Below are 24,696 nucleotides of genomic sequence, written 5' to 3' on the forward strand. Positions count from 1 at the left end.
AATACGTATTATATAATAGGGAATATCAACTTGATTGCTTTTGTTTGAACTTAGTTACGCTAGTTATATATATGTATATGTATTTTATATGTTTGTTGTGTGTTTTACAATTGTTTTTGTTTTTTTTTTATTTTATTATAATTTCTTTTGATAAGCCACAAGCTTTAAAGCGCACTTCAATGCATAAAATGTAATTTTGTAAATTTTCTTCTTTTTGTAATTACATAATTTCGAAAATTCCTTTTGCAACTCGGTTGTTTTACTTACAAATATTTATAATGTGTGTGTGTGTGTGCGTGTGTGTGTCTGTATGTATTGGTTTTCTAATAAACTTTGTGTTTTATACAAATCTACAAACTTCAACAAGTTACTAAATAACAATTTCATACAAGTCTAGGTATGAATCTAATATATATGTGTATATAATGCTCAATTTGGTTTTTGGTTTTGTTTTTGTTTTTGTTTTTTTCTATAAAAAATGCTTGCAACAATAACGCATCTACTCAAAATATGCATACAATTTTTGTTATATTTGTATATAAATAAGTTCAATGTTATTATTCGGTTATTCTTCGATTGCCAAAACAATTTGTAGGCGGTAAAAAACTAACAAATGGAGCAGTATTTCCAGTATTTTCTCTTTCTTTTGGGGGAGGGGCATTGATAACAAATTTGTTTATAAATATCAATACACATATACATGTAAACTCGCAATATATATGTATATATATATATATAAATATACATATATATTTCTGTAAATATATATATCGGTATTTGTTAAATGCGTCTCTGAAAAAATAGTGTGCCAACAATCTTATTTGATTATTACAATTTGTCAATGTTGTCGCTTCCTAATTATTCGCTTTTGATTAATTCATTTTTGCACTCGATTAAGAAATGCTCTACAATAAAATTGTTCAACAGTATTAAGCTAAAGCTAGCGTTTTTTCTATAGCTTCCAATATCATAAGTTTAAGAAAGTAACTAACGATTCATGGACGATAGTAGATACCAAAGTATTTTGTAAAAACGAAATTCCTCAGCTCATTTCGATTGCCGTTTAACGTAAGGTGTTTTTCTTAAAAGATCAAATTGCAATATTCTCAACATATTCCGGAAAAAATCGTTTGTAACAATTTGCCGAGTACTATGAAATTTTTAGCTGACAGTCAAATATAGACATGTGTCCAAATAAATGTTCTTTATGAATGATATTGGCCCTATATTATGGAACAAGCCTCGAGCGCAATTTCTATTTTATTGAGATGAACTGCCGAATGGTCCAATTGGCGCAGAGATCAACTCGGTATACATTTTTTGGGCGGGTCTGAGATGTAAGCTGTCTTTTGCTATATTTCTCAATTTCTTTTGACTATCCCCTCAAAGTTAATCAATAGTTAGACCAGCCTAAGTCAGCCAAAGTGTTCCAAACGCAACAGTTACAGTTGATAGTTGTGGTCCTGCCATATATGAGAGACGAGCCTGGCCACTTCATCTGGTCTTTTTGAGCACGCTCGTCGATCTGTTGGAAGACAGAAGTGATTACATTAAACTGTGTGCAAACACTTAACACTGCTCACAACCTTCGGATGGCCTGCCGCGCCGGACTGGATGGAGGCGTGTTGCACGGTGATGGCGGTGCCGAGCCGCCCGATGAGCCACGCGACGACGCAATCGATAAGTTGGACGCCCGTGGTCCTGTGCAACCCAAGTAAATAGCTGAACCCTTGTCGACTTCGCCAAGATCAACACGCGATCCGTGAATAGAGGATGGCACCGAACCTGTCACAAATATAAACTTGGCAAATCATTCAAGTTGAATATAGCTCCAAATGTTTACCGGTATAGGCATGCAGACCCGCTGGACTGCTGCGGGGACGCACACCGAAACCGCTAACGGTGCTGGCACTGCGCTGCAGCGGAACTCCACCGATCTTGCTTTCAGCGGCGGCCGGCTCCCGGTGATTGCCAGCGCTGCTCACACGCTCAGTTCCACTCACTGAGTTGCCACGGCCGCCAGACTTGTAGCTTTGACGGGACGGAGAACGTTGGAGTTGCTGCTGAGACTGTTGCTGTTGCTGCTGCTGTTGCTGCTGCTGCTGCTGTTGTTGATTTCGCTGCTGGTACTGCTGCTGTTGCTGTCTCTGCTCCCTGCGTGCATCCTCAATGGCCGCTGCATACTGTGCCGCCTCACTGGACGTGGTGGCCGTTGGACTCCCAGCTGACTGCTGGTAGGCAATCTCATCTTCGGGTATACGCTCATTGCCAACCGAACGACGCTGCAGCGGCGAGTGTTTCGGTGATGTGGGGCAGGATTGGGCGGCAACAAGAGATCCTCCACCGGCAGCACTACTAACACCCAGCGTACTTGTCGAGCTGTTCAAGTTGGAATTGGAGGATTGGGCGCGCAGCCTGGAATGGGTGGAGGCGCTCGAAGGACGGCGTCGGAAGAGACCTTTGCTGGGATCCATATTGCAGACGCCTGTTTGCATTGGGTAAGCAAGAAAACAAAACAGAATTTTGAAATTTCAAATTTAAATTTCGCTCAAAAACATTTTTATTAGTCTAAACCCAAAAAATTGTTAATAAATTAACGTTTTGAGTGCCGTTTTCGACGATTCCGCTTGGCCTTGGTCGACTTTATTGCCTGTTCTTCCTCAACGTTTCTAGCCAAGTGTGTCATGTGTGCCGGTTGTCGCTCATCGTCTCCACTTGGCGCATCCACATTCTTGACAAAACGACCAGCATTGCAATCGGCATCGTAATAGATCACATGTGGCATGAGCTCTTCACCCGAGCTGCTGCTGCACACATCTTCATACGAATTATCCAGATCTGTTTCGACCTCTGTGTCCAAATCGGAGGATGAGCGCTCAAAGGTGTTTGCCTTCCATTTATCAACGATAAACCTAATTGTGTAGGAAAGACTTTCTTTCGCCGACCCAGAAGCCCCACGACCAACCACAGAGACGCCCCCAATTGTGTAGGGTGCCAGGCTCGCACCTGTTGGACACTTTTGTCCCCGAGAGCAGTTGCCCTCGCATATGTCCCGGTTCTGCAAGAGCTCCTGGTAATTGTCCAACGCCATGCCGCATTTGACACGATCCAGCTGCTCCAAGGCTGATGATGGGAAACGCTCTCGCAGCCGCCGTCGCTCGTCGGCCAATTTGTATTGCTCAAATTCGAGTAACTGAGTCTGAAAGCCGGCGTTGGGATTGGCAACTGCGCGTCCAGCGCGCACCACCTTCAACGCCTCCTTCCAGTTGAGATGCGTGGCCGTCATAATGTACGCAACAGCGACAGTCACCGAACGCGACATCCCGGCCAGACAGTGGATCAGGACATTACCCTCCCGCAGCCGGGCTGCGTGTATGAAATCATTGCACACGGAAAAGTATTGTGATAAATTTTGATCTGGCGTATCTGAGGCCATCACGCACAAATAATGCTTGTCCTGAAAGGAATAGTCTTTCAATTATATTATTTAGCTTAAGCATGGAGCTGGCCTACCGGCAACAGACGCCTTGGACTGTCATGTATGGCTATGATGTGGGAAATTTTGAATCTTTCTAGCTGCTGATGATCTTTGGAGTCGCGGTAGTTGCCCACATAAAGTCCCGGCAAGACCTGTCGAAAAATCAAAAAGACTCTTTAATAATCTTTGTTATCTGGTGGCCAAATCGACTCTTTACTTTTCCCATATGCCAATTCATTATGTAGATTCCAATAAAAATAAAAGTCTCCGGCAGCAACCCGATAACTATTTTGTTTATTTTGGTAACGCAAAAGGGCCTGTTTTGTTTGTTGTTACTGTTTGCTGTTGCCACAAGCAAGTTGCCGTGACAACAATCTCCCAGGGTCGTTTGTCTACAGCACTAGAATTGAGCAATAATGCTGAAAGTGTGGCTGAGTCACAGTGACTGTTACTCTAGTGAGTGACTCGTGATGGTTAAGCAGTCACAGTTCCAACCTAAGCAGTCACAGTCCAACTATTATATATAGTCGAACTTCTTTGAATTTAGCACTATATATTATACATTATTCTATTTACCTAGCAGAAGGTATTTTATATAAAATTGTGACTAAATGTTTAAGGCCATAAATTCAGGGTTATCAAATATATTAGTTAAAAAATTAATACAATACTCATTGGCCCTTTGTGAATCAGTATTATTAGATAAAAAATACGAGGACGAAGTAATGGAAACAATATTGTAAAGAATTTTATCTTGATTTCGAAAAATCGACTTTGAAATGTGCGATTTGATAAACTTTGAAAGTTTATTGCTATTATTAAGTTAAAACAACAATTCACAATTACTGATCATTGTCACAGTAACAGTTATCGCAGGCCAACTCTAATTGCATTTAATATGAATACCAAACAAAATATTTGATATATACACGATACATTGAATGAATGTTATTCTTTATTGGCATTGCTGGTATTTTGCTCTGGTTTAGTTTGGGTAATTGGTAAAACTTACCTTGTTCATACCATTCCCCATATTGCTTCATTTAAATGTTGCGTACACCTGCCCACAATTGTCAAAGGAATTGACCAGAAATGCTGAAAGTAGAATAAATAAATGAGTATGCGAATGAGAGAATCCTTTTGCTTTCTGACAAGTTCAGGGCACATTTCATTTGAAGGCAAACTAGAGGGACAAACAGTGTTTGTATGTGTGTGTGTGTGTGTGTCTATTGTTTGTTGCCTGCCCCTGACGAGAGTGCAAGTGGCCAAGTGGCTGTAGTTGCAAGCAGTTGCGACTGTCATGCGACCTCATCGCTACCAAACAAACGACGTCAACAGCAGCAGCAGCAAAAGGAGCAGGAGAAGGAGCTCGAGCAGACAAACATGGCCTAGACGTAGACAACAATGGAAGCAGCACCGCATCCGTCGCGGAAGTAAACAATCCTTGACGTTGCATCTCATTAGTGAGACAGACACACAGACAGGCTGACAGTGTCAGGCAGACATCCACCAGGCAGACAGACAGACAGACGGATAGACAGACAGCAGTCAACTCGAATACTCGATTGAATCCCAGAATGTCAAAGGTTATATATTTACGACGGCTTAGCCACATGTTCGTGTGGCATATTTTGTTTGGCCCTCAAAAGTAGGCAAGGTTTTGGATTATGGCTTATGGCTTATGGCTTATCGTCGGCAACAGTTGGTTGGTTGACTGCTACTGGGCCTGCTTTCTTTCTTTCTTTTCAAAACAAAAGCATGCTCATCATCATCATCATCGTCACACAAAGTCAAGCCACAAGCCGCCTTGACGCTGCTTTCAATGAGACGCGGTCTGCAAGCGTTTCCCCAACCACCGCCCGGTTCTGCATTTGCATTTAGCATTTACCACATTTACATAAGTCTCAACTTAAGGCAATGAGCAATACAATAGTGTTGGGTCTGTGCTTTGTTAAATTTTATACCTGTCGCAGTGTGTCGCCTGCTTGAGGCGCTCACACAAAAAGATGGCCTGAAGATAGAGCACGTGTGCCATATTCACTTGTCGCTGCCAGCTGCCAGCTGCCATTAAACAACAGTCCTTGCCACACAAATTACACTGAAATTATCGCAGTCAAGTCTGTGAGCGCTGCCATCAAAGGTAATTGATCAGACAAATGGCTGTTTAGCGCCTCTGCGGAAAGCATTGCCTCCATTACAGCACTCTCGAATTTCGGGGTGGAGCCTAAAAATAGTGGCTGCCTGCGCCTTTCAGTTCAATTGATATGACTACGACTCACATCCCTTTTGAATGTGTGTGTGTGTGTCTGTGTGTTGTTGCAAGTGTGGGCATCTAGTTGATGGCCTCTCTTAGTTTATCTATTGGCTCATCCGTTGGCCAAACACTTTTAGACCCATCACATCGCATTTTGTCAAAGAGTTTTTATCTCAAATGTGCAGATGTGTGTATGTGTGTGTGTGTGTGTGTCTGTCTGTCTGTGTGTGTGTGTGTGTGTGTGTGTGTGTGTGTGTGTGTGTGTGTGTATTTATCTGTGCATGTGTGGATTAGTTTTGTCTATCTAACCAGTTTGTGGGTCGCCTGCTCGCACAGAATTTAGATAAACACAGCCTTGAATTTTATGTGCGCAGCCCTTTTGGATTAAATTTAAATTCAGTTGCCTTAAGAAATAAATTATTGAAAAAGTAAATAACTTAAATGAATATTCAAGTTTCTTAGCCACATTCCAACAATCGATATAACTTCTACAATTATTAAACAGATGCTGCTTCGATACAGGTACAAGAAAGAAAGTTTCTTTGATATTTGAAAGATATTTGTTTTAATCGGATTTTAGATTTTCTAAGAAACATTTCGAAATTGATAATCATTACTTAAAACCAATTAGATTTCTATATACCTCTTTAGCATAGCATATATATGTGAGATATCTGTAGTTGTCCAATAAATGAAATCAAGAAAAGGTTTTTAGTTGATGAATAGGGAAAACTGATTCTTTTCTTTAGGGCAAGAAAAAAGCAAGTAAAAATACAACATCTTGATTAGATTGCTATAAAAGCTAAGCCTCATTCCAATCGGACTGCAAGAGAAATGCTGATTTATTCAAAGTGTTAACAATAAATTAACTTTTACAACTGCGAGTCTCGCTTCAGTGGGGAAACCGAGAGACTAACATAAATGTCTATATCAATGCGGCTGATAAGGAAAATGAGTGCATGATTTATGGGCTCAGATACGTTTAGGCCAACTGCAATTTATCGCAATCTTAATTGGACATCAGGAATGTTGCATGCGACCCTTAGGCGCAGCGGAAATGGCCACCAAATTGATCTGGCGTGGCAAGCTTAAATCAAATTGAAAATGCTGGCATTCGGTTAGCACTATTAACATGGCCATTGGCAAAATGTGGCACTTGTTCCTTTCAGGCTGCCAAACACAGCTTTGCACACAGTAAACGATTAAAGCAGCCAATTTTAGGGTTTTTCTTTTTTTTTTTGGTTCCTATTGTTTGTCTCGAGTTTGCTGCCAAGTTTTTTCACTCAGCTAATTGGCAAGGGGTCTTGCAGACGAATGAAATGAATATAATTTCAGGCAATTTTCTTTTGATTATTTGTCGAGATCATTAATCGCGGTTAATGACGACGTCATGTATTATAATGGAAAACAGTCTGTGCATAAATTAGGCCAGCTTATAACCTTGCTGTCCAGTCAATAATTCGAACGAAAAAAAATAAAATAAAACATGTTGCCACATGTCGCCGCGGCATATCGCGTGGCAAGGTCCCCTGCTATATCCGGCTATAGATTCCCAACTCTTCGACCCCCAAGCGTGCAGACAATTATATCGCTTAGACATTTTACATTACCAATAAAATATATAGCACATGCAAGCGGCACGAATGACACACCTATTATACACACACTCACACATATATATATATATATACACACACAGAGAGAAACTCATACAGTCTAATAGAGTGGTGCAATTAAATGGGCCGGCACTTTATGACTCCATTTTCAGTAGTTGAGGCAATGGCTACACTTGACGAAAAAAAATAAGCCTTAAACTAAGGTCAACTTAATATTTTATATGCTTGTAGATGGTATTGAAATATTATCTTAACACATATTAGTATATATTATATTATATGTAAAGCTTTGAATGGGACTTCTCAGATAAAGCATATTTATATGATTGGTCAGAGTTACTAGCTGATTCTGTATGTCATCTTAGTCTCTAGTTTAAGCAAGTCGCTCAGCATAAAAATCAGCTATAACTCTATGATTGTAATAAGAAATTTGATTTTCATTTAAAAAAATCCTTTATGGTTTATTAAGATCGGTTTATGTAAAGATGAGAAAACAAACCTTGCTCCTAACTAACTAAAATATACGAAAATATACTGAAATATCATATTTATCACTACTAAAATACAATAAAAAAAAACATTGGTCTAAAAGTAAACCTGCAAATTACTATATACATTTTTTCGTAATTCCGACAATTCATAAAAATAAATAAAATATCAAACAATGCACTTATTTCTGAGATCTTTTAATATTATTAACCTTTTCGTAATTTTATTATGCCAGCTGCATTTCTCCATAAATCATTAGAATTCAGCATAATTTTATAATTTCTACCAGCCAATTTTTTGTCGTGTACAGAAATACACCCCAAAGGATAGTTTGTTGTGCGGGACTCCCCGGTTCAGAGCAGACTTTGAATGTTTGCTCGAAGCTCAACAAACTGTGCAAACTGTTGTAATAAATGTCTGCCTATATGAAAAGGACACACAATCGGGACATAGTCACACCAATACACACACACACATAAACATAAATGTAACATTGTCATTTGCTGCGGGCGAGTAGTTTTATATGAATTGAAAAAGCGCTACCAATAAATGGCCAACAAGCCAAATAAAAAATAAAAGAGCCTCGAGGAACAATAAAAGAATGTTTCTTACTTCCGAGACGAGACCTGTATGGAGGAGTTGTCCGAGTGGGTGTGTGTGGCAGGCAGTCAGCGCCGATGTGTCTGCTGGCTGTCAAATGTCGGGATAAGTCAATGGACTGTGTAGAGTCGAGCCTATAAAAGTGGCAGCAAGAGCCAAGCAGACGCCTAACCGACAGCCGGCATCTGCCACGTGCTGCCATAAAATAGTTTATTAGCATTCAGGAAAAAAGCACTCGCTCCGCTGGATAAAAGAGCTGCTGATATCGGAGTGTCAATCTGGGCAGAAAGATTCATTGTTATTCATTGCGATATGCGAGATGCGAGTTGCGAGCGTTGCTCAGAGTTATGTAAATATTTGCAACTCCTAAGCAAACCCAAAAACTGCTGAGCAGCAGCTGCCACAACGAGAGCGAGGAAAACCATAACCCAGATCAAGCCAACATGTGATGGATTTAATGGGGGTTTTAAAGCAAACCCGACTAGTTAATTAACCGCATTCTTGTGTAGACGCGTATGCGCCCTTTTTCCATCCGGCTGCCTACTCTCTACATTGTACGGCGGATTGGGGCTCGGACTATGTGTGTGTGTGTACGGAACGCACGAATGAACATACGCCGGACATTTAGGGCTGGCTTTGAAGGTCGTCAGCCAAATGCAAATGCAGCCTGGTATAAGAGGATAGTGGCCCGGAGAGGTAGCCAAGTGTGTTAGCCCCGGTTTATATGCAGGTTAGTTATTATGAAATGAAATGGAAACTTTTGCAAGTTCAAGTCTCTCATAACGAAGCCTAATTTAAATGCATAATTTGTTGTTTTTGAGCGAGTAGGAGCGGTACCTGTGTGTGTGTATATGGGATACAGCATATTAATTTGGTTTTGCATACGAAATGACAACGAAAACAAAGCAAACAAACCCCAAACATTAAATTTTGTGTGCAACAAGGGAAATTAAACTGAAACTGAAGCTAAGTGAACCTCGTAAAGCTGGCAATTATGAAAAATGTGCAAGACCAGCAAGAAAAGGATTTTTTTTTAGTTTAGAAAGGGTTAACCCAAGACATGAAGCCCTTAAATTAAATATGTATAATAAACATTGGATATCTTGAAGTAAAATACATAAATTTTATATTTTAGCCATATCAAAAAAAGGGACAAACAATATCAAATGTATGAGTATAGCATGGCAAATTATCCCTGTGTGGCAAACAAATAAAATCACCCATATCAGGTGACTGGTGAAAAGTTAGGTTTGCTGTTGAGATAGAATTAAACGTGACCTGTTCAATGTATTCTCCTGACAATCGTCAATTGTCAATCCCCAATCATCGTCATCTAAAATGGATGGCTCGCTTAGCCTGGCAGGGCCGGGCAGGCACTTGAATAAGTGAAATGGATGGCACGTTTAGAGGCATTTTCACACCAATTTGGAAGTCGAGTCGAACGCAAATCACTGGACAACAAGCACACGGCACAAAGCACACACACACACACACACACACATACACACTTACACATAGGCCAAATTTAGGGGCTATGACACGGTTTTACATATTACTCATACGACACGTGTGGTAAGGGTTTGGTTTTTTTTTTGGTTTCTACATCGCCGTCGATGGGCATTCAACTTAATGTATGGGGTTGGGCTACGCTAATTTTCAAGTTGCGTGCTTTGACTTGGTTTTTTTTCCTTTTTTGTCGTCGTACTCGTAAAAATACGCAAGGAAAAAGGGCACAAAAATTATAATGATTTCAAATTACGGCACAGTGTAGTGTAATTTTCGAAACGTTTGGCGTCATTTGCATTACTGTCCAAGGATTCTAGCGAAATCAATCCCAGTGGAGTGTTGACCAACCCCAACGGCCATTTGGTTGGTCATCATAAAAATATGCGTGCAAAACGAAAAAAAAAAATAAGGTAAAGCAATACATACAATTGTTGTTGTTGTTGGCCTCGCTGATTGCTGCTGCTGCTGGTGCTGCTGCTGGTGATTTTATGGCCAACTTGGCATCCACGTAGCCCCGTCGTCAATGGCGATGCATTTGGCGCGATTGCTTCACTGCTCCCACTGGCAACACAGATGAAGATGGAGACGGCAAAAACGAAGTAGGAGTAGAAGTAGATGTAGAAGTAGAAGAGCAGCAACAACAACAACAACAAGTCCCGTTGGTTGTTTCAGTCACTGCTTAACGGCTGTTGTTATATCACACACACGGAGAACGCGCGCAGACGAAAGACGCAAGGAGAAACTGTGAAACTCCAACACAACGGTTTCCACAAGCGGCGACCGCAACGAGCAAATTTTGATTCAATTTGAGTTTAGTGTTTTTGTTTGTTTTGCTGTTATTTGTACAATTTTGTCGTATAGTGAAAAAGATAACTGACATTTGATTGACAGTTAATTTGTTTAATCATTTTGCGTTTTTTGCAGCTTGAGAAAATGGTGTGTATTGTGGCGGAGACACGAACTTAGTAGCGACAGCAACAACAACAACAACAATAAAATAACAAAATCCAACCGCAACAACGGCGCGAGAATGAAAATAAAAAGAGCTGAGACCTCCGCCGAAAATAAAAAGTAGACGAAAGCGCCAAAACGCCTCAAATGCTGGTCACACACTGAGACCGTAACTTCAGCTCAACGCAAGCAGTGCTGCAGCAGCAGCAGCATTAGCAGCAGGAGGACATTGAGTGAAATGGCAGCCGAGGGCTATGAATGAAGCAGCAGCAGCAACATGCTCGGCATGCGCACGAACGCACTCACTCATAGTAGTAGCGCGCCAAATGGAAAGCACTCAACGCAAGCAGAATCACTCAAGACACAGTTGTGCTCTAATTCAACTCACACGCCTCTTATGCCGTTATATAATCATAATAATGGGCTACCAAGAAAAGCACAAAACACAGAGAGGGAGAGAGAGCGGCCAAAAGCGAGAGAGAGAGAGAGAGCGCACAAGAGTAGGAGAGAGTTTTTGCAGCTGAACGACCGGTAAGCGTGCATTAGAAGCGCTCAGTCGAATTTCTTTTTTTGGCTGAGCAAGTAGTAGTCATTCAACGTTCATTGAGCCGCACATCCACAGCCATGATCCATATTTGTAGTTTGCCGACTCATCGCGCTTAGTTCCCATTTTTGGTCATTTTTTTTTTTTTTGCTAAGCTCAAAACACCAAAAAGGGGAAGTGAGGTTATCGCTGAATATGATACTTATCGCTAATGACTTTGTTTTAAGTGATTTGTGGCTTTGAATTACATGCATTGTTCCTACATAAATGAGAATTTGATATCCATACAAAAATATATTGCACTACTACTAACAATAATTTATATACAAACATATGAAAATACAAATAAAACACCCCCCATTGCGAAAAGCTCTGCACGCCCTTGTTCTTGATAGCAGCAAAGAACAGAAAGAGAAACAGAAAGAGAAAATAAGTATTCCGCATTGGCAAAGCTTCAGTATGCAATAGAATTTCAATAGGGGAGGACTGACTGAAATATCGGGCAAGTACTTGCAATGGAGACGAGTTACTTGAAGCGTTCCAATCGCCTATTGAATCAAAGGAATCGCCATCAATTGCTCGCCACAGTGATAAGTGAGATAATTAAACCCGTTTAATTGCTATACAAACAATCATAGACAATATATGTATATATATATTTATATTTCTATAGTCAATTTAATATGTTTGGCACATGGCATCGGGATTGGTTGGCTATCGCCTACACTGCGCAAATTGCAATCCCCGGATACGCCGCTTCAGTTTCCTATAAGCGTCAAAGAGATCTCGTGGATCGGCTCAGCGTTGGGCCTGGGTTCCATGACCGGCAACATACTCTCCGGACTTTTTCTCCATCGCATTGGTGGCCGGCTGTGTCTACTCTTTATGGCTCTGCCACACTCGGTAAGTGTATTAGCTGTATTAGCCATAATATTTTGATTGACTCAAAACTATCTGCTTACAAATTCTATTTTAGTGTCTTTGGCTGTTGGTTTACTTTGCCAAGAGTGTTGACTATCTGATTGTTGGTCGATTTTTGGCGGGTATTACCGGTGGTGGTATATATATCATACATCCCTTATTTCTAAGTGAAATATCCGATGCAAAGTAAGTACAAATCGCATAGCTTTCCCATAAAGAAGTAGTTCAGTGAGAACTTCTAATCACTGGATATACTTTCTATGTTTATCATATCCAAGTATTGTGATCTATTTCATTTACTTTGCAGCATTCGTGGCACTTTAGCATCGATGGTGATGCTCTCTGTGAATATTGGCATTCTTATTGGTTACATTTTGGGCACATATCTTGCCTATCACCTTATACCATTGATAGTGTTCATCTGTCCACTTTGCTATTTTATATTGGTATTCATATTTATACGTGACTCACCGATGCATCTCATACACAAGTGCAACTTTGCGGCAGCTGAGCAATCTTTCAGATACTACAGGAATATCAAGGAAGAAGAAGAAAGCTTGAGTATGATGGCAATTGGTGAATTTAATAATATTAAAGACACGCTCACCAATGATGATAATAAGCCCCATAAAGTCGTCCTCAAGGACTTCTGTAAGTGACCCAAATCTTTATTTATTAATAAAAAATTAATTTGTATATTTTCCGTTAGTTACTCCTGCCGCAATTAAGGGCTATGGCATGGCGGCTGTGATTGTTATTGCCAATCAGTTTAGTGGTCTTTTTACCATGCTCAACTATATGTCGGATATATTTGCCATGTCGGGCAGCAGCATGGATCCGAATACCAGCACAATTATCATTGGATCTGTTCAGATTCTGGGCGCTTATGTGAGCACAATTCTCTGTGATGTCTTTGGCCGCAAAATTCTCATGTTGGTATCCTCAGGGGGCGTGGCTTTAAGTCTGACTGCCTTTGGCTTCTTTACCCATTTTGCGGGCATTTATGATTTGACCGATTGGGGTTGGGTGCCCGTCGCCATTATGTCCATGGATATATTTTTGGGCAACATTGGCCTGATCAGCTGCCTCTTTGTGCTGATGGTAGAAATGTTTCCACTTAAGGTACGTTTTCTTCCAGCATTTTCTGTTACTTTTCTAGTTTTTTTTCTTCATTTATTTGTTATTTGATTTTTCAGATACGCGCCAGAGCAACATCAATTGCGATTGTTGTGTGCAGCTCGCTTGTGTTTCTGATGCTGAATATTTTCCCACTGTGCATGGCCAAGTGGGGTCTCCCAGCCACGCTGTGGTCATGTGCGGGCATTACGGCAATTTGTTTCCTTTGCTTTTTGTTCTTCTTAAAAGAGACCAAGGGAAAGTCAATGCTGGATGACTAAAATAAAAGACACAATTTTAATTATTAAGTAGAAAACATATGTAGTTTATATTAAAATTAAGACATGATATAGAAATACAATTCCCCCGCTCCACGCTCCACGCTCCACCTTGCAAACACATACACACACTTTTGTAAATATGTAGAAAATTTTATTTTGAATTATTTCAGTATAATATGCTCAGCTGCCTCTGTTGTAGAACTTACTGCTCTTGTTGTTGTTGTTGATTTTGTTGTTGCCTACGCCTGAAATGATTTGGAAAATACAACGAACGCAAATAGCGGCAACAGCACAGAACACTGTTGTGTGGGCGCGCCAGTGACCAGGCTATATCTATGTATATACACATATATACCTTTATATATATACATATACACATCTTGTACAAATATAGTAAATATGCCTTTTCATGAAATGCGACAGTCGCTGACGCATATTTGTGGCCCAGTAAATTTAGTAAACAGCTGCTCAAAATGCTGTTCTGTAAAGTCGAATTATATTGTTAAATACAACTAGCAGCACCACACAAGATAAAAGACAACAACTACTTATCTATCGATAAGCGATCGGCATGAATATTGATCGATTAATTCGCAAGCCGTCTCTCTTCCGTGTGGGTGTGCATCCAATTTGTGACGCAGCTGAAACCTCTGCACAAGCCATATCGACAGCTCAAAGGCGTACACACACACAAACACACACACACATTTATATATATATATGCGCACATGTACATACATACATACATACATACATATGTGCTGTGAGTTGGCAGAAGCAGAAGCCATGCGACTGTTGCTGCTTGCTGCCTGCTGCTCAGTTTCAGTTTTGTGGAATTTTCTCTCGCTCTCTCTCTTTGGATACTCAGCTGATGAATATTGTTGTAGTAGCTATTGCCGCCATTGGCTATTTATAAATCTGATGTGTATGAATCTTGGCGTTCAAGTGGCCCACGATCGCCACAGAGAGCCGTCAGCAGCTCTGATAGAGTTGGAGAGAGAGAGAGAGAGAGGAATAGAGAGAGCGCGAGAGTTAGAGAGTGCAAAAAGAGAAAATACTATCGAAATCATTTACCAATTTAGGAGTTAACTGTTATCCGCTGAGGCGACGACGATTATCAAATTTAACAAGTCGCGTGGTAACTCAAAATCTCAATCAACGAGCGAAACGGCGAGCAATCTTACAAGAGAGAGTACGCGCGAGAGAGAGAGAAAAAGCTTACGCTGCGACGCCGACTGCGACTGCGATGGCGACGTCAACGTAAATCAAAGGTGGCATCGGCATCAAGGCAGCCCCCAAAACAAGCGAACGTTGAAAAAAGCATTTGCGCTCAGTCGACGAACAACTTTGGCATCGAGCAGTGGACACACAGCGGCAACGTGGATTATTTTAGACTTAACGGACAAGTGAGCTGTGTGTGTCTGTGTGTGCGTCTCTGTATCTGTGTGCGTTCAGCGGCAATGTGCAAAAATAATTTTATCTATAGGTTTTGTATATTTAAATTGAATATATAAAATACAAAGCAGCACACACCGAAACACACACACACACAGAGAAACACATAGAAAAAGAGAGAGAGCGAGGGGCAGAGAGAGAGCTTGAGCTTCTAACGGAAATACGTAAAAGCCAAAAACAAACAACAAAAAAACTGTCGGAGAGTGCATCCGTGTGCGTGCGCTGAGCTGAGCAGCTGCCGCCGTCGCTGTTAGAAAGTGTAGCGCCAAAGAGTGACATCATAGAGACGACGGCGAAGGAGGAGGCAAGAGCAATTAGCAGTTGCGCTTCTTGTCATTTTTGTTATTCCCATTCTTCTAACAGCTAATAAGCCATTAGTAAAAAAAAAGGAGTAGAAAAATCAAAAAATAAAAGCCGCAGTTAGTTGCGATATATCGCACATTCGCATCAAAAATCGACATCGAAACGGGACAGGAGACAATAACAACAAACAACAACAAACAACACTTTCAAGGTGAACCTGCCTTGCCTGCCTGGCGAACAACAACGACAACAACAGCAACGACAACAACAGCAGCAGCAGCAACGGCTGCAAAACAACTCAAACTTATTTCGAAATTAGTCGCTTCGAGACGCGTCGAGCAGAACGGCAGAGAAAAAGAGTGACAGGACTTGCGGCTTGTGGCAGAAAACATGAAGCCAACTGTGATAGCAGCTAATCAGACATCCGCCGGCGGTGGTGGTGGCAATGGCAACGGCAATGCCACCGCACCAAGTTCGGCCGGCATAAGTATACCCCTCAATCGAGATTATGTTGGCGTGAGCAATTCGCCACAACAGCAGCAACATCCGCAGCATGGCCAGCATTACGCACAGCAGTCGCCATCACAGTTCTACAGCAATTACGGATCGCCGCGACAACAGCAGCAGCATCATCAGCAGCCACAGCAGCAGCAGATTCCCCCAACAAATCAGCAGCAGCAACATTTTCAGGTGAGTGACTGGCAAAAAATAAATACAAATCAAATCAGCGGCGCCAGTCTCAAGGTCGCCTAGCTGCTTATATGTACATATGTACATATATATACATATACTCATATATACATATATTTATATATATATGTATATACATATATATGTATCGGCGCCCGACAAGGCCGCTTTGCATTGTTGTCGATCGAAATTTAATTAGCTCAAAATGCTACAAAATGCACTTGACGCGCTCAGCGAATCCTCCAAAAAAAGCTACGCAAAAAACTTGTATTCGATTCCCTGTCTATGTATGTGTGTGTGTTGCCCATGCATATGTGTGTGTGTGACTCACTTGCAGCAATGCACACACAACCCCTGCAGCAGTTGCGTGTCAAGTGTTATGCACACAATACACTCACAAAAATCAAACAAGTTGCTAAAAAAAAATTGAAATTTGCTCAGAAACATAACAGGAAAATAAATAAGTACAATAAACAAAGAATAATTTGCTGGTAACTGTTGACAAATTTATTTAGTACATTTTTAAATTAAATATTTATAAAAACAATATAAATTATTTATGAATTTTGAAGTGGTTGTGTTTTTTGCGAGTGCATCATGCATACACTATTGACCTAATCCGGTTGTACAAACAAGCGAGCAACGCTGCGTATGCTTAACGTGGCGCCACAGATAGGAATTTCCCAATGCCGCTGGGAACAAGAAGAACAACAAGAAGCTGAATAAGAAGAAGTTCAAATTGAACAACAGCTGATTGAATACAATATCTAATCTTATTGCTGGCCAATGCAAAAGTATCAAGTGCTGTTTTTTTTATTTCTGATGAGCGAGACAAGAAATTTGATTTGTGCACGTTGAAAATGGTTCGACAATTTCTAGAAAATACTCGATGATAGAGAAACGCAAATGCTCTGCAGCAGCAGCAGCAGCAGAATATATATATATATACATATATGTGTACATACCTACATACATGTTAAGAAAGAGAGCACAGCAGAGAGTAAACTTAATTCGTTTACTTTTTGGCTCGCATTCTCGCTCTCTTCGCAGCACACGCTCAATATTTTACGACCTATCGCAGCTGTAGCTGTAGTTGTGGGTGCACTAGCTTACCTACATACATACATACAGATTCATACTTGTGTATGTGTATAGGTGTGTAGGTATATGCATGTGGGTGGGCAAATGCCAATACATACACACACACACACACACACATACATACACATATACTTGAGATATGCGCGTAGGCGGCGACAGCTCACAAAATAACAGCATTTATTTCTTAACTTGTTGTTGGCCAAGGCAATGAAGCCGTGACGTTTTGTGGTCAGCTGTCATAAGCATATCATCGGATAGTGACTTAATTTACTTATTTACACAACTTGCAATCTTGGCCAAAAACATATACACATACCTAAGCACATACATTCATACAGAAGTGTGTATTTATCTAAAATACGCAATAATATCGCCTGGAAGAAGTTATTAATATCGGAATACAGTCAGTCAGATTTCAATTTTATATACGAGCTATGTAAAATATTAAGCGGAATTTGTATTTTTCTTATTAAAATTAATAATATTACTAATCTGACATTGATGCAGTATACTTTCTAGTCGAATATCTTTATTTTTTCATACTTACGTATGGGGGTACTTTCATATTCTCAAAGATCTGATTACAGGGCGTATACTTATTGTAGTTGTGTAACAAGATTTTTTTATATTTATGCTCTCCAAGGAAAATATTGTATGTACTATATTATTTAAAAGCTAGAGTCAACAAACCTTATAAACTACAACAACTTATTCTATATTTACATATTTTCATAAATATCAATTTTAGTAGATTGTATGTTGGAATTTCTTCTTCTTCTTTTTACACATTATTACATATAGAGATATGTAATTTAATTCACCAATAGAAAAAAAACCTGCAATAGCCATTTGTTCAAAACCATTCTAAATTTGAGCACAAAATTCTTTTTCATCTTTTCAAAATCATTCTATGTATATTTGAGCACAAACAATTTGGAAATATTTTAAATACATTTAAATACATACAAATAAATCTACATACAATAAGTATTTCGTGTTAAATTATAGAATAGATTTTATTTTATTTTTCGTATATCATACGATTTTTTATTTTTTAAATTACGAACAATAAATAATATAATAAATACTTTCTTGAATACTTAAACTTATCATTTGCTAAATAACCATTTCTTGCAAGCACTTTGCAGAATTTGCATAGAAACTGTTTCCGTTACACATATTCACACACACAAACACACACACACACACATACATATATACATGTAACAAAGACACGCACACACGCGCACTTATGCTGGTTAAACGTGAGCTTTTCGATCATGAGAGGCGCTGCCAACCTGTGTGAAGTTGCGAGAACAATCTAGGCAAACAACTTGAGTTGTATTGGTGGGCGTACGTTACGATTGACGAATGCTCAGTGCTATAAAAGTGCCTGTCATCAGCTGCCGGCTAGCTCATTCACAAGCAAACAGTTGAACGGAAAGTACGTCACGCCAACTGAACGTCGCGTAAATATACAAAAGAAAAAAAAGGAAAGAATACAAAGCATAAAAGAAAATTGCGAAAAGGCTGTTTCGCTGATAAAGCAAACAATTAACTTAAAATAGGTAATGAATAACTGGCAATTAGCTGCCAATTGAATTTCACCGATTGTCAAATCGGACAAACAGCTGTGCATGTCTGTGTGTGCGTGTGTGTGTAGCGTATGTGTGTGCGTGTGTGTGTACGTGTGTACGTCAAGTGCTGTTATTAGTACGCTAAATGGCTAAGCGTCTATTTACACGATGACGTCACTTGTTTTTTCTTCAAGCCTGCAAGTTGCTATTGTTTGTCATACACTCACACACACACACACAGCAGTGTGTGAATCATACGCTTATAAATATAAACAGTTTTCGCCCACTTTGCGCTTGATTTTTGGTCGTGTTTTTTTTTGTTTTCTTTGTTTTTTTTTTTTTGCTTTAGACTAAAAATAATTTGTTTGAATTGGTTTTGTTGCAGCCGCCCTTTGGATTTGAAGCCGATATGGACATGGATATGGATAATATGTTTCCACGCTCCCGTTTAGGGCGATTGCATAACGATCATTTTGGAACATTTGGCGGCGCACGTAAGCGGAATAGTTTGCACGATCCCCATACCCAAATCCATCCCACGGCACACTCAATGCATCCTGACGAAGACTTTTCTCATTATTTCGATGATGCTGCAGACTTTGGATTCCCACAATTCTCGACGATGGGGCGACGCGGACGTGCCGCCGGCGGCGGCGCCAATAGCCACATGGAGCCCGACGATGATTTCTTCAATCGACTGCCATCGGAGTTCCGTCAGTACATACCAGAGAGCTTTGGCGCTCGACGAACGGGTGGCGGTGCACCAGCCCAATTCCGTCCCCCGCAGCAACAGCAATACTATCAGCAGCAACCGCAACAGCAGCAACCACAACAACCACAGCAACAGCAGCAGCAACCTCAGGTGCAGGTGCAGGTGCCACAATCGCCCTCGAAGCGTCTGTGCGATGCGGCCATCCAAACGGAGGATCCCATCGGTCGCTCGGAGGTCGATTGTGCACCTCAATCGGTCAATCTGAATCAGCATGGATTGCGCAACACGATGGACATGGGCGTGAAGAGTGCCGCCGAACAGGAGCAAGCATTGCGTTCACATTCGGCGCCACCCAACGAGCAACTGCAGCTGAACCAACAATACCAGCAGCAACCGCAACAGCAACCGCAACCGCAACAGCAGCAATTTGGCACACAGACTACGCCGCCAGTGCAGGCAAACTATGGACCTGGTCAGCAGCAGCAGCCTCCACTGCAATTCCATAAGAGCTACTATGCACCGCAGCAGCAATCGCATCCCCAGCAACAGCAACAGAAGCAGCAGACACCGCCGCCACCGCAGACACCCGGCGGCAGCACTATACGCACCATACCGATCTTTGTTGAGGGTCGCTCGGAGCCGATCATCAATGCGCATAAGGAAATACCAAATCAAAATGCGCCACAAGCCTCTGCCTCGGCTCAGGCATCGGCATCGGCACAGGCATATTATGCGCCTCCGCAGCAACAGCAGCATCCTCAACAACAACAACAACGTCCTGGTCCAATTAATACTCAACAGGCGCAAACAGCCGATCAACAAATGCCAGCGGATGCTGGTGTGGGCATGCCACCACAGACGCCACACACGGTGGACTCGATCAAGAAGATACAGGATATACAGCGGGATGTGCTCGATTTGATGGCCAAGGTGGAGCAATTTAAGGGCACGCGCGCGGACAAGGAGTACGCCTATCTGGACGAGATGCTGACACGCAATCTACTCAAGCTGGACACCATCGATACAAATGGCAAGGACAGCATTCGACTAGCACGCAAGGAAGCCATCAAGTATGTCCCCTTTTATTAATTTGCAATTGCAGCGAATTTACTTATTAATTATCTATTTCTGTAGATGCATACAGGCATCCGTCAATGTGCTGGACGCCAAGGCCGAGGAGAATGGACGGACAGCCGCTGGCGCTGGAACTGGAGCAGATGTGGTGCTCGCTCCACAGACGGCGGAGCCGTCGCTTGCCGATGAGGCCGAATCGGCTGCAGTCGCTGAGCCAGCAACGCCACAGCCATTGGATGCGACCAAGATTCAAGAGCCGATCCCATTGCCACCGCCACCGAGTGCCGCTGCCGCCGCCGCCACAGAGGGTGGCGCTGCTGACAGTGCGACAGAATTGCCGCAAGAGACGGCATCAAGTGCACCAACGGCCACCACGACCACCACCAACGAGACCACAACGCTGACCCAGTCGTCTGAATGATGAACGCATCGCCTTTACAAGGCGACCGTTTCGAAGCAGCTACACAAATTAACCAAAATCAACTGAATTATTCGCGTGGGTGGGCAACAAAAGAAAAAAGAAACAAACAAACAACAGACTAAAAATGTTTTCAATGTTTTTTTCTTTTGTATCGACGATAGGCAAAGAGTCAACTTTGGATTAAAGAATTGTATTGTTAGCAGTCAAACGCTTTGCTACTATTTGGTACACAAATGCATACACATACATATATATATGTATATATATATATTAATATAATCTCATCTCACACACGTACACACTCGCGATGCCTACACATTAACACACACACACACACACATACATCAGAGTTGAGCTTGTATGTGTGTTGACTAGGCTAAGTTTAAATTTGATATAAATGACAAAGTAGCGTTTGAAAATTGTACTGGAAAAGCGTTAAAGCGTTATTTGAAATTATTGCAATTTAGCTGATTAATATATATATACATATATAAATGCTAAACAAAACAAATGAATCGAAGAAAAAAATAGATGAATGCAGTTTTTATATCAGAGATATTGTTGTGTGTAAGGGGCAGCAGCATCATCATCCACAGAGACAGGCCAGAGTATGATCTCATACAAATCTTTATATATATATAGATATATATATGGAAAGAGAGTCGCTCGTCGTTTTGCTTAGCTGCGAATTGTTAAATCAAGTAATGATAACTCTAATGCATAATTATTATTGTGTTACTAATTATTATTAAAATAAATGTAGATATTGTTCACAATATGATACACACGTACAAAAAAACAAGTATCGCCAGCCTGGGTATCCTTTGCTGTTTGCGACTTGCATACATTTATGGTATACATATATATGGTATATATATATATATATATATATATGATAAGTACAAACACTCAAGTGCATGTGCAATAAGAAACATTTTTAAAAAAGGACGCAACATTGTTTCGGAAATCTCAAGGATATTAGCAATCAGATATATATATATATATATATAATGTATACAAAATTGGAAGGCACCTACATACTATATGGAAAAGAACATGGTGCGTGTGATGTACGATGTACGATGATCGATGTAAATCGTGTTATAGTCAATATATTAAATCTCATTTAGGTATTAGTATGAATTGCATTATTGTTCAGGATATTACCGGGCAGCCGTTTTAAATATATAGTATATATATATATATATATATATATATATATATGTGTGTGTAAGTAATTTGGATATATGTTCCATAAAAATACAGCCATGGCTGTTTAGAAAAAAAAGCTGCCTTGCAGTTGCCATATTTGATACGGATATTGCGTTAGAATGTTGCTTAGTTGATGATTTCCACATAGTTAGCCGGAAAGAGTCCATAGGTTCCATCGGGGCCCAAGCCCTGCCACCAGCCCTCATCGATTTGATCAATGTGCGTGATAACATCGCCGGGATCGAAGGTTATCTCTGATTCATCGGCTGCCTGATAGTCATATAAGGCGCGCGCCCGCAGACCCAAATCGCCCAGACTCTCCTGGCATATGAAGTCATCCTCGTTGACCAGATCTGTCACTTCACATCACATCAGGAAGAACACAATTGATTAAATTGATTGCTGACAATTTGTGGAAATATTTGTGACACTCACATGCATTGCGCTCCAGCGTACTAAGACCGGATGTCTTTACGGATTGCGACTGCTGTACCGTTACGGACACTTTGGTGCGCACCTCTTCCTCCTCAGACTTGTGGACAGCCGTGTCCGTCTCATTGGACGATGTTGTCTCGTCCGGTGACTGTGATTGCAGCGAATTAGTTTTACTGTGCGGTGACCGTTTGATCGTCGAGAACTGTTCACTCTCATGGGCCAGTGGCAGATCCTCAGCTGGCTGCACATCCTCCTCCTCGACGATAGCTTTCGTCATCTCCACAGCAGCGACGACTGGCGCCACAACAACGGTCGGCGTCGTATCTTTGACAATCACTGGTGTCACCGTCTTAATGGGTGATTCGGGACGTGGAGGAGGTGGCGAAGAGGCTGCATTATCCGAAGTCTGATTGTGATTGAACACATTGATGCGCTGTGCAATTGAATTGCGAGCAGGCTTCGCTGGCGGTTGTGTATTTAGCCTGTAAATGTTGTAAGTGTCATTTAGCGAATGCTAGCTATGAAAATGCCCGGCCAGAAACCCACTTGGACTGCAGCTGACCCTCGCTGGTGTGCTTGGTGAACATGGCCTTGGCGGCGCCCACTCGCGAGCCGATCAGCTCGCGTGCCTCCTGATTGCGCGCCTGGCGCATACGCTCGGCATCGGTTAAGTTATTGCCAAAGGATGCAGCGGTCTTCTCCGGACTCAGCGGTTGTGGCGAGCTGCAAACAGAAGTTGTGAGGATGAAAATTAACAACTAAACCAAATCAATATTTAAATAGAGATAATCACGTCTTGATGGGCACATGAGCCGGTTGCAGTTTGCTCGTGCTTATGACCAGCTTTTCGCGTTCCTTATGCTCCTTTTCTTCGCGGGTGCGCTGCTCCTGCTCGATCTTCTGCAGCTCCAAGCGTTTTGCCTCCTTCTCAGCGACGAGGCGACCCTTCTCCTCGGCCTCCTCCTTCTTCCAGAAGTCCTGCATGACGCTGGCGTTCAGCTCTTTTGTGGGAATGACACGCGTATAGTTTGTGCCCACGGGCACCTTTTGCTCCTCCATTGCGCCACGCGGCTCCTTAAAGCTATACGCCGAGCTGACCGTGCTCAACTTTTTGAGCAGCCGTTCCAAATCGATGTCATCCTCATTGCGTGCATTAATCGTCAAATGCGCACCCGACAGCAATTTGCCCACGTCATGAATATGATTCGCACAGGTGCCCTTCCGCAGCACAGGTGCGCCTTCGCCCTGTAAGATTAGAGCGTGTTTATTTACAGTCCGATAAGATAACCAAAAAGCAAATGGCAAAGAAATTTGTCATGTTTGGCAAGTGACTCACTCACCTGCCAGTTAACCAGCAGGTACTTATTGAGGCCAGTCTTTGGGTCTTCGATGCGCAGAAACGCATACATTATTTTCCCACTGTTCAAATCTTCGGTCAGCTCATCGACGCCCTCCTCCCCCTTGGCGACCAGTTTCAGTTCGTTCGTCTGGCCCTCGTAGCCGAAGAGCGCCCAGTTGGTGTTGCTCTTGTCACTCAGCACATCCTTCCAGGCGTCCACAATTTGCGTACGATATTTATCGAAGCTAATGGCCATCTTGTCACTTTGCCAAATTGAAATAATGTGCGTGGATTCTTCGTCGTCGGCAAACGCGACAAGCCAACGACCTTGAACAAAGCCGCTAACTGCGACGAAATCGAACTTTCAAAGGTCTTCGGTAGCTTTCACTTGCGCTCCGTTTTTGGCACTGTCACCGTTTGCCGTTTAAAGAAAGCCAACGCCCCAAAAAAAGACTTTAATTTATATCTCCGTTAGTTGGAGTTTTAATTAAATGCACATCGGATGCAGCAGAGACACTCACACACGCATGCATACACACACAGACACACACAGCTAGACCCACATTCACATACAGTTTGTTGATATTATATCGATTATAACGATATCTTGCATTTTCGATA

The 24,696-nt window shown here is 41.6% G+C and overlaps 4 protein-coding genes across 10 annotated transcripts; 2 read left to right on the top strand and 2 right to left on the bottom strand.

The window, feature by feature from the left end:
* Positions 1–775: 775 nt before the first annotated feature.
* On the bottom strand, positions 776–10,965 carry LOC6556477 (dual specificity protein phosphatase PHS1). 3 transcript variants are annotated; one of them, XM_001984783.3, is made up of 7 exons: positions 10,370–10,965; positions 4,491–4,573; positions 3,514–3,630; positions 3,007–3,457; positions 1,844–2,485; positions 1,587–1,785; positions 776–1,525 (listed from the first exon to the last, which is right to left on the bottom strand). In XM_001984783.3, the coding sequence occupies exons 2-7, from the start codon at positions 4,509–4,511 to the stop codon at positions 1,495–1,497; spliced, it is 1,461 nt and encodes a 486-aa protein (XP_001984819.2). In that variant the 5' UTR covers positions 4,512–4,573; positions 10,370–10,965; the 3' UTR covers positions 776–1,494. The 3 variants fall into 3 exon arrangements, with proteins under 3 accessions (XP_001984819.2, XP_032598954.1, XP_032598955.1); XM_032743063.1 differs by lacking the exons at positions 4,491–4,573; positions 10,370–10,965 and adding an exon at positions 3,696–3,779; XM_032743064.2 differs by lacking the exons at positions 776–1,525; positions 1,587–1,785; positions 1,844–2,485; positions 4,491–4,573; positions 10,370–10,965 and adding an exon at positions 3,696–3,774 and having other exon boundaries at positions 2,549–3,457.
* A 644-nt stretch (positions 10,966–11,609) lies between these two features.
* Positions 11,610–13,961, top strand: LOC6558327 (facilitated trehalose transporter Tret1). 2 transcript variants are annotated; one of them, XM_032743077.2, is made up of 6 exons: positions 11,610–12,032; positions 12,112–12,341; positions 12,415–12,545; positions 12,667–13,010; positions 13,069–13,247; positions 13,306–13,392. In XM_032743077.2, exons 1-6 carry the CDS (start codon positions 11,954–11,956, stop codon positions 13,318–13,320), a joined length of 978 nt encoding a protein of 325 aa, XP_032598968.1. In that variant the 5' UTR covers positions 11,610–11,953; the 3' UTR covers positions 13,321–13,392. The 2 variants fall into 2 exon arrangements, with proteins under 2 accessions (XP_032598968.1, XP_001984818.1); XM_001984782.3 differs by adding an exon at positions 13,556–13,961 and having other exon boundaries at positions 11,763–12,032; positions 13,069–13,481.
* Positions 13,962–15,089: 1,128 nt separating this feature from the next.
* LOC6557853 (BAG domain-containing protein Samui) lies at positions 15,090–21,513 on the top strand. Of its 3 annotated transcripts, XM_001984781.3 has the most exons (4): positions 15,091–16,204; positions 19,268–19,376; positions 19,479–20,664; positions 20,729–21,513. In XM_001984781.3, exons 1-4 carry the CDS (start codon positions 15,905–15,907, stop codon positions 21,087–21,089), a joined length of 1,956 nt encoding a protein of 651 aa, XP_001984817.1. In that variant the 5' UTR covers positions 15,091–15,904; the 3' UTR covers positions 21,090–21,513. The 3 variants fall into 3 exon arrangements, with proteins under 3 accessions (XP_032599157.1, XP_001984817.1, XP_032599158.1); XM_032743266.2 differs by having other exon boundaries at positions 15,090–16,204; positions 19,268–20,664; XM_032743267.2 differs by lacking the exon at positions 15,091–16,204 and adding an exon at positions 18,783–18,873 and having other exon boundaries at positions 19,268–20,664.
* Positions 21,514–21,979: 466 nt separating this feature from the next.
* Positions 21,980–24,570, bottom strand: LOC6556879 (drebrin-like protein). Of its 2 annotated transcripts, none has more exons than XM_032743269.2 (5): positions 24,077–24,570; positions 23,530–23,981; positions 23,283–23,459; positions 22,737–23,218; positions 21,980–22,654 (listed from the first exon to the last, which is right to left on the bottom strand). In XM_032743269.2, exons 1-5 carry the CDS (start codon positions 24,329–24,331, stop codon positions 22,428–22,430), a joined length of 1,593 nt encoding a protein of 530 aa, XP_032599160.1. In that variant the 5' UTR covers positions 24,332–24,570; the 3' UTR covers positions 21,980–22,427. The 2 variants fall into 2 exon arrangements, with proteins under 2 accessions (XP_032599160.1, XP_001984816.1); XM_001984780.3 differs by having other exon boundaries at positions 21,980–22,660.
* Between the last annotated feature and the right edge of the window lie 126 nt (positions 24,571–24,696).

The sequence above is a fragment of the Drosophila grimshawi genome, unplaced genomic scaffold (genome assembly GCF_018153295.1).
Source record: "Drosophila grimshawi isolate 15287-2541.00 unplaced genomic scaffold, ASM1815329v1 contig_44, whole genome shotgun sequence".
NCBI classification, from domain to species: Eukaryota; Metazoa; Arthropoda; class Insecta; order Diptera; family Drosophilidae; genus Drosophila; species Drosophila grimshawi.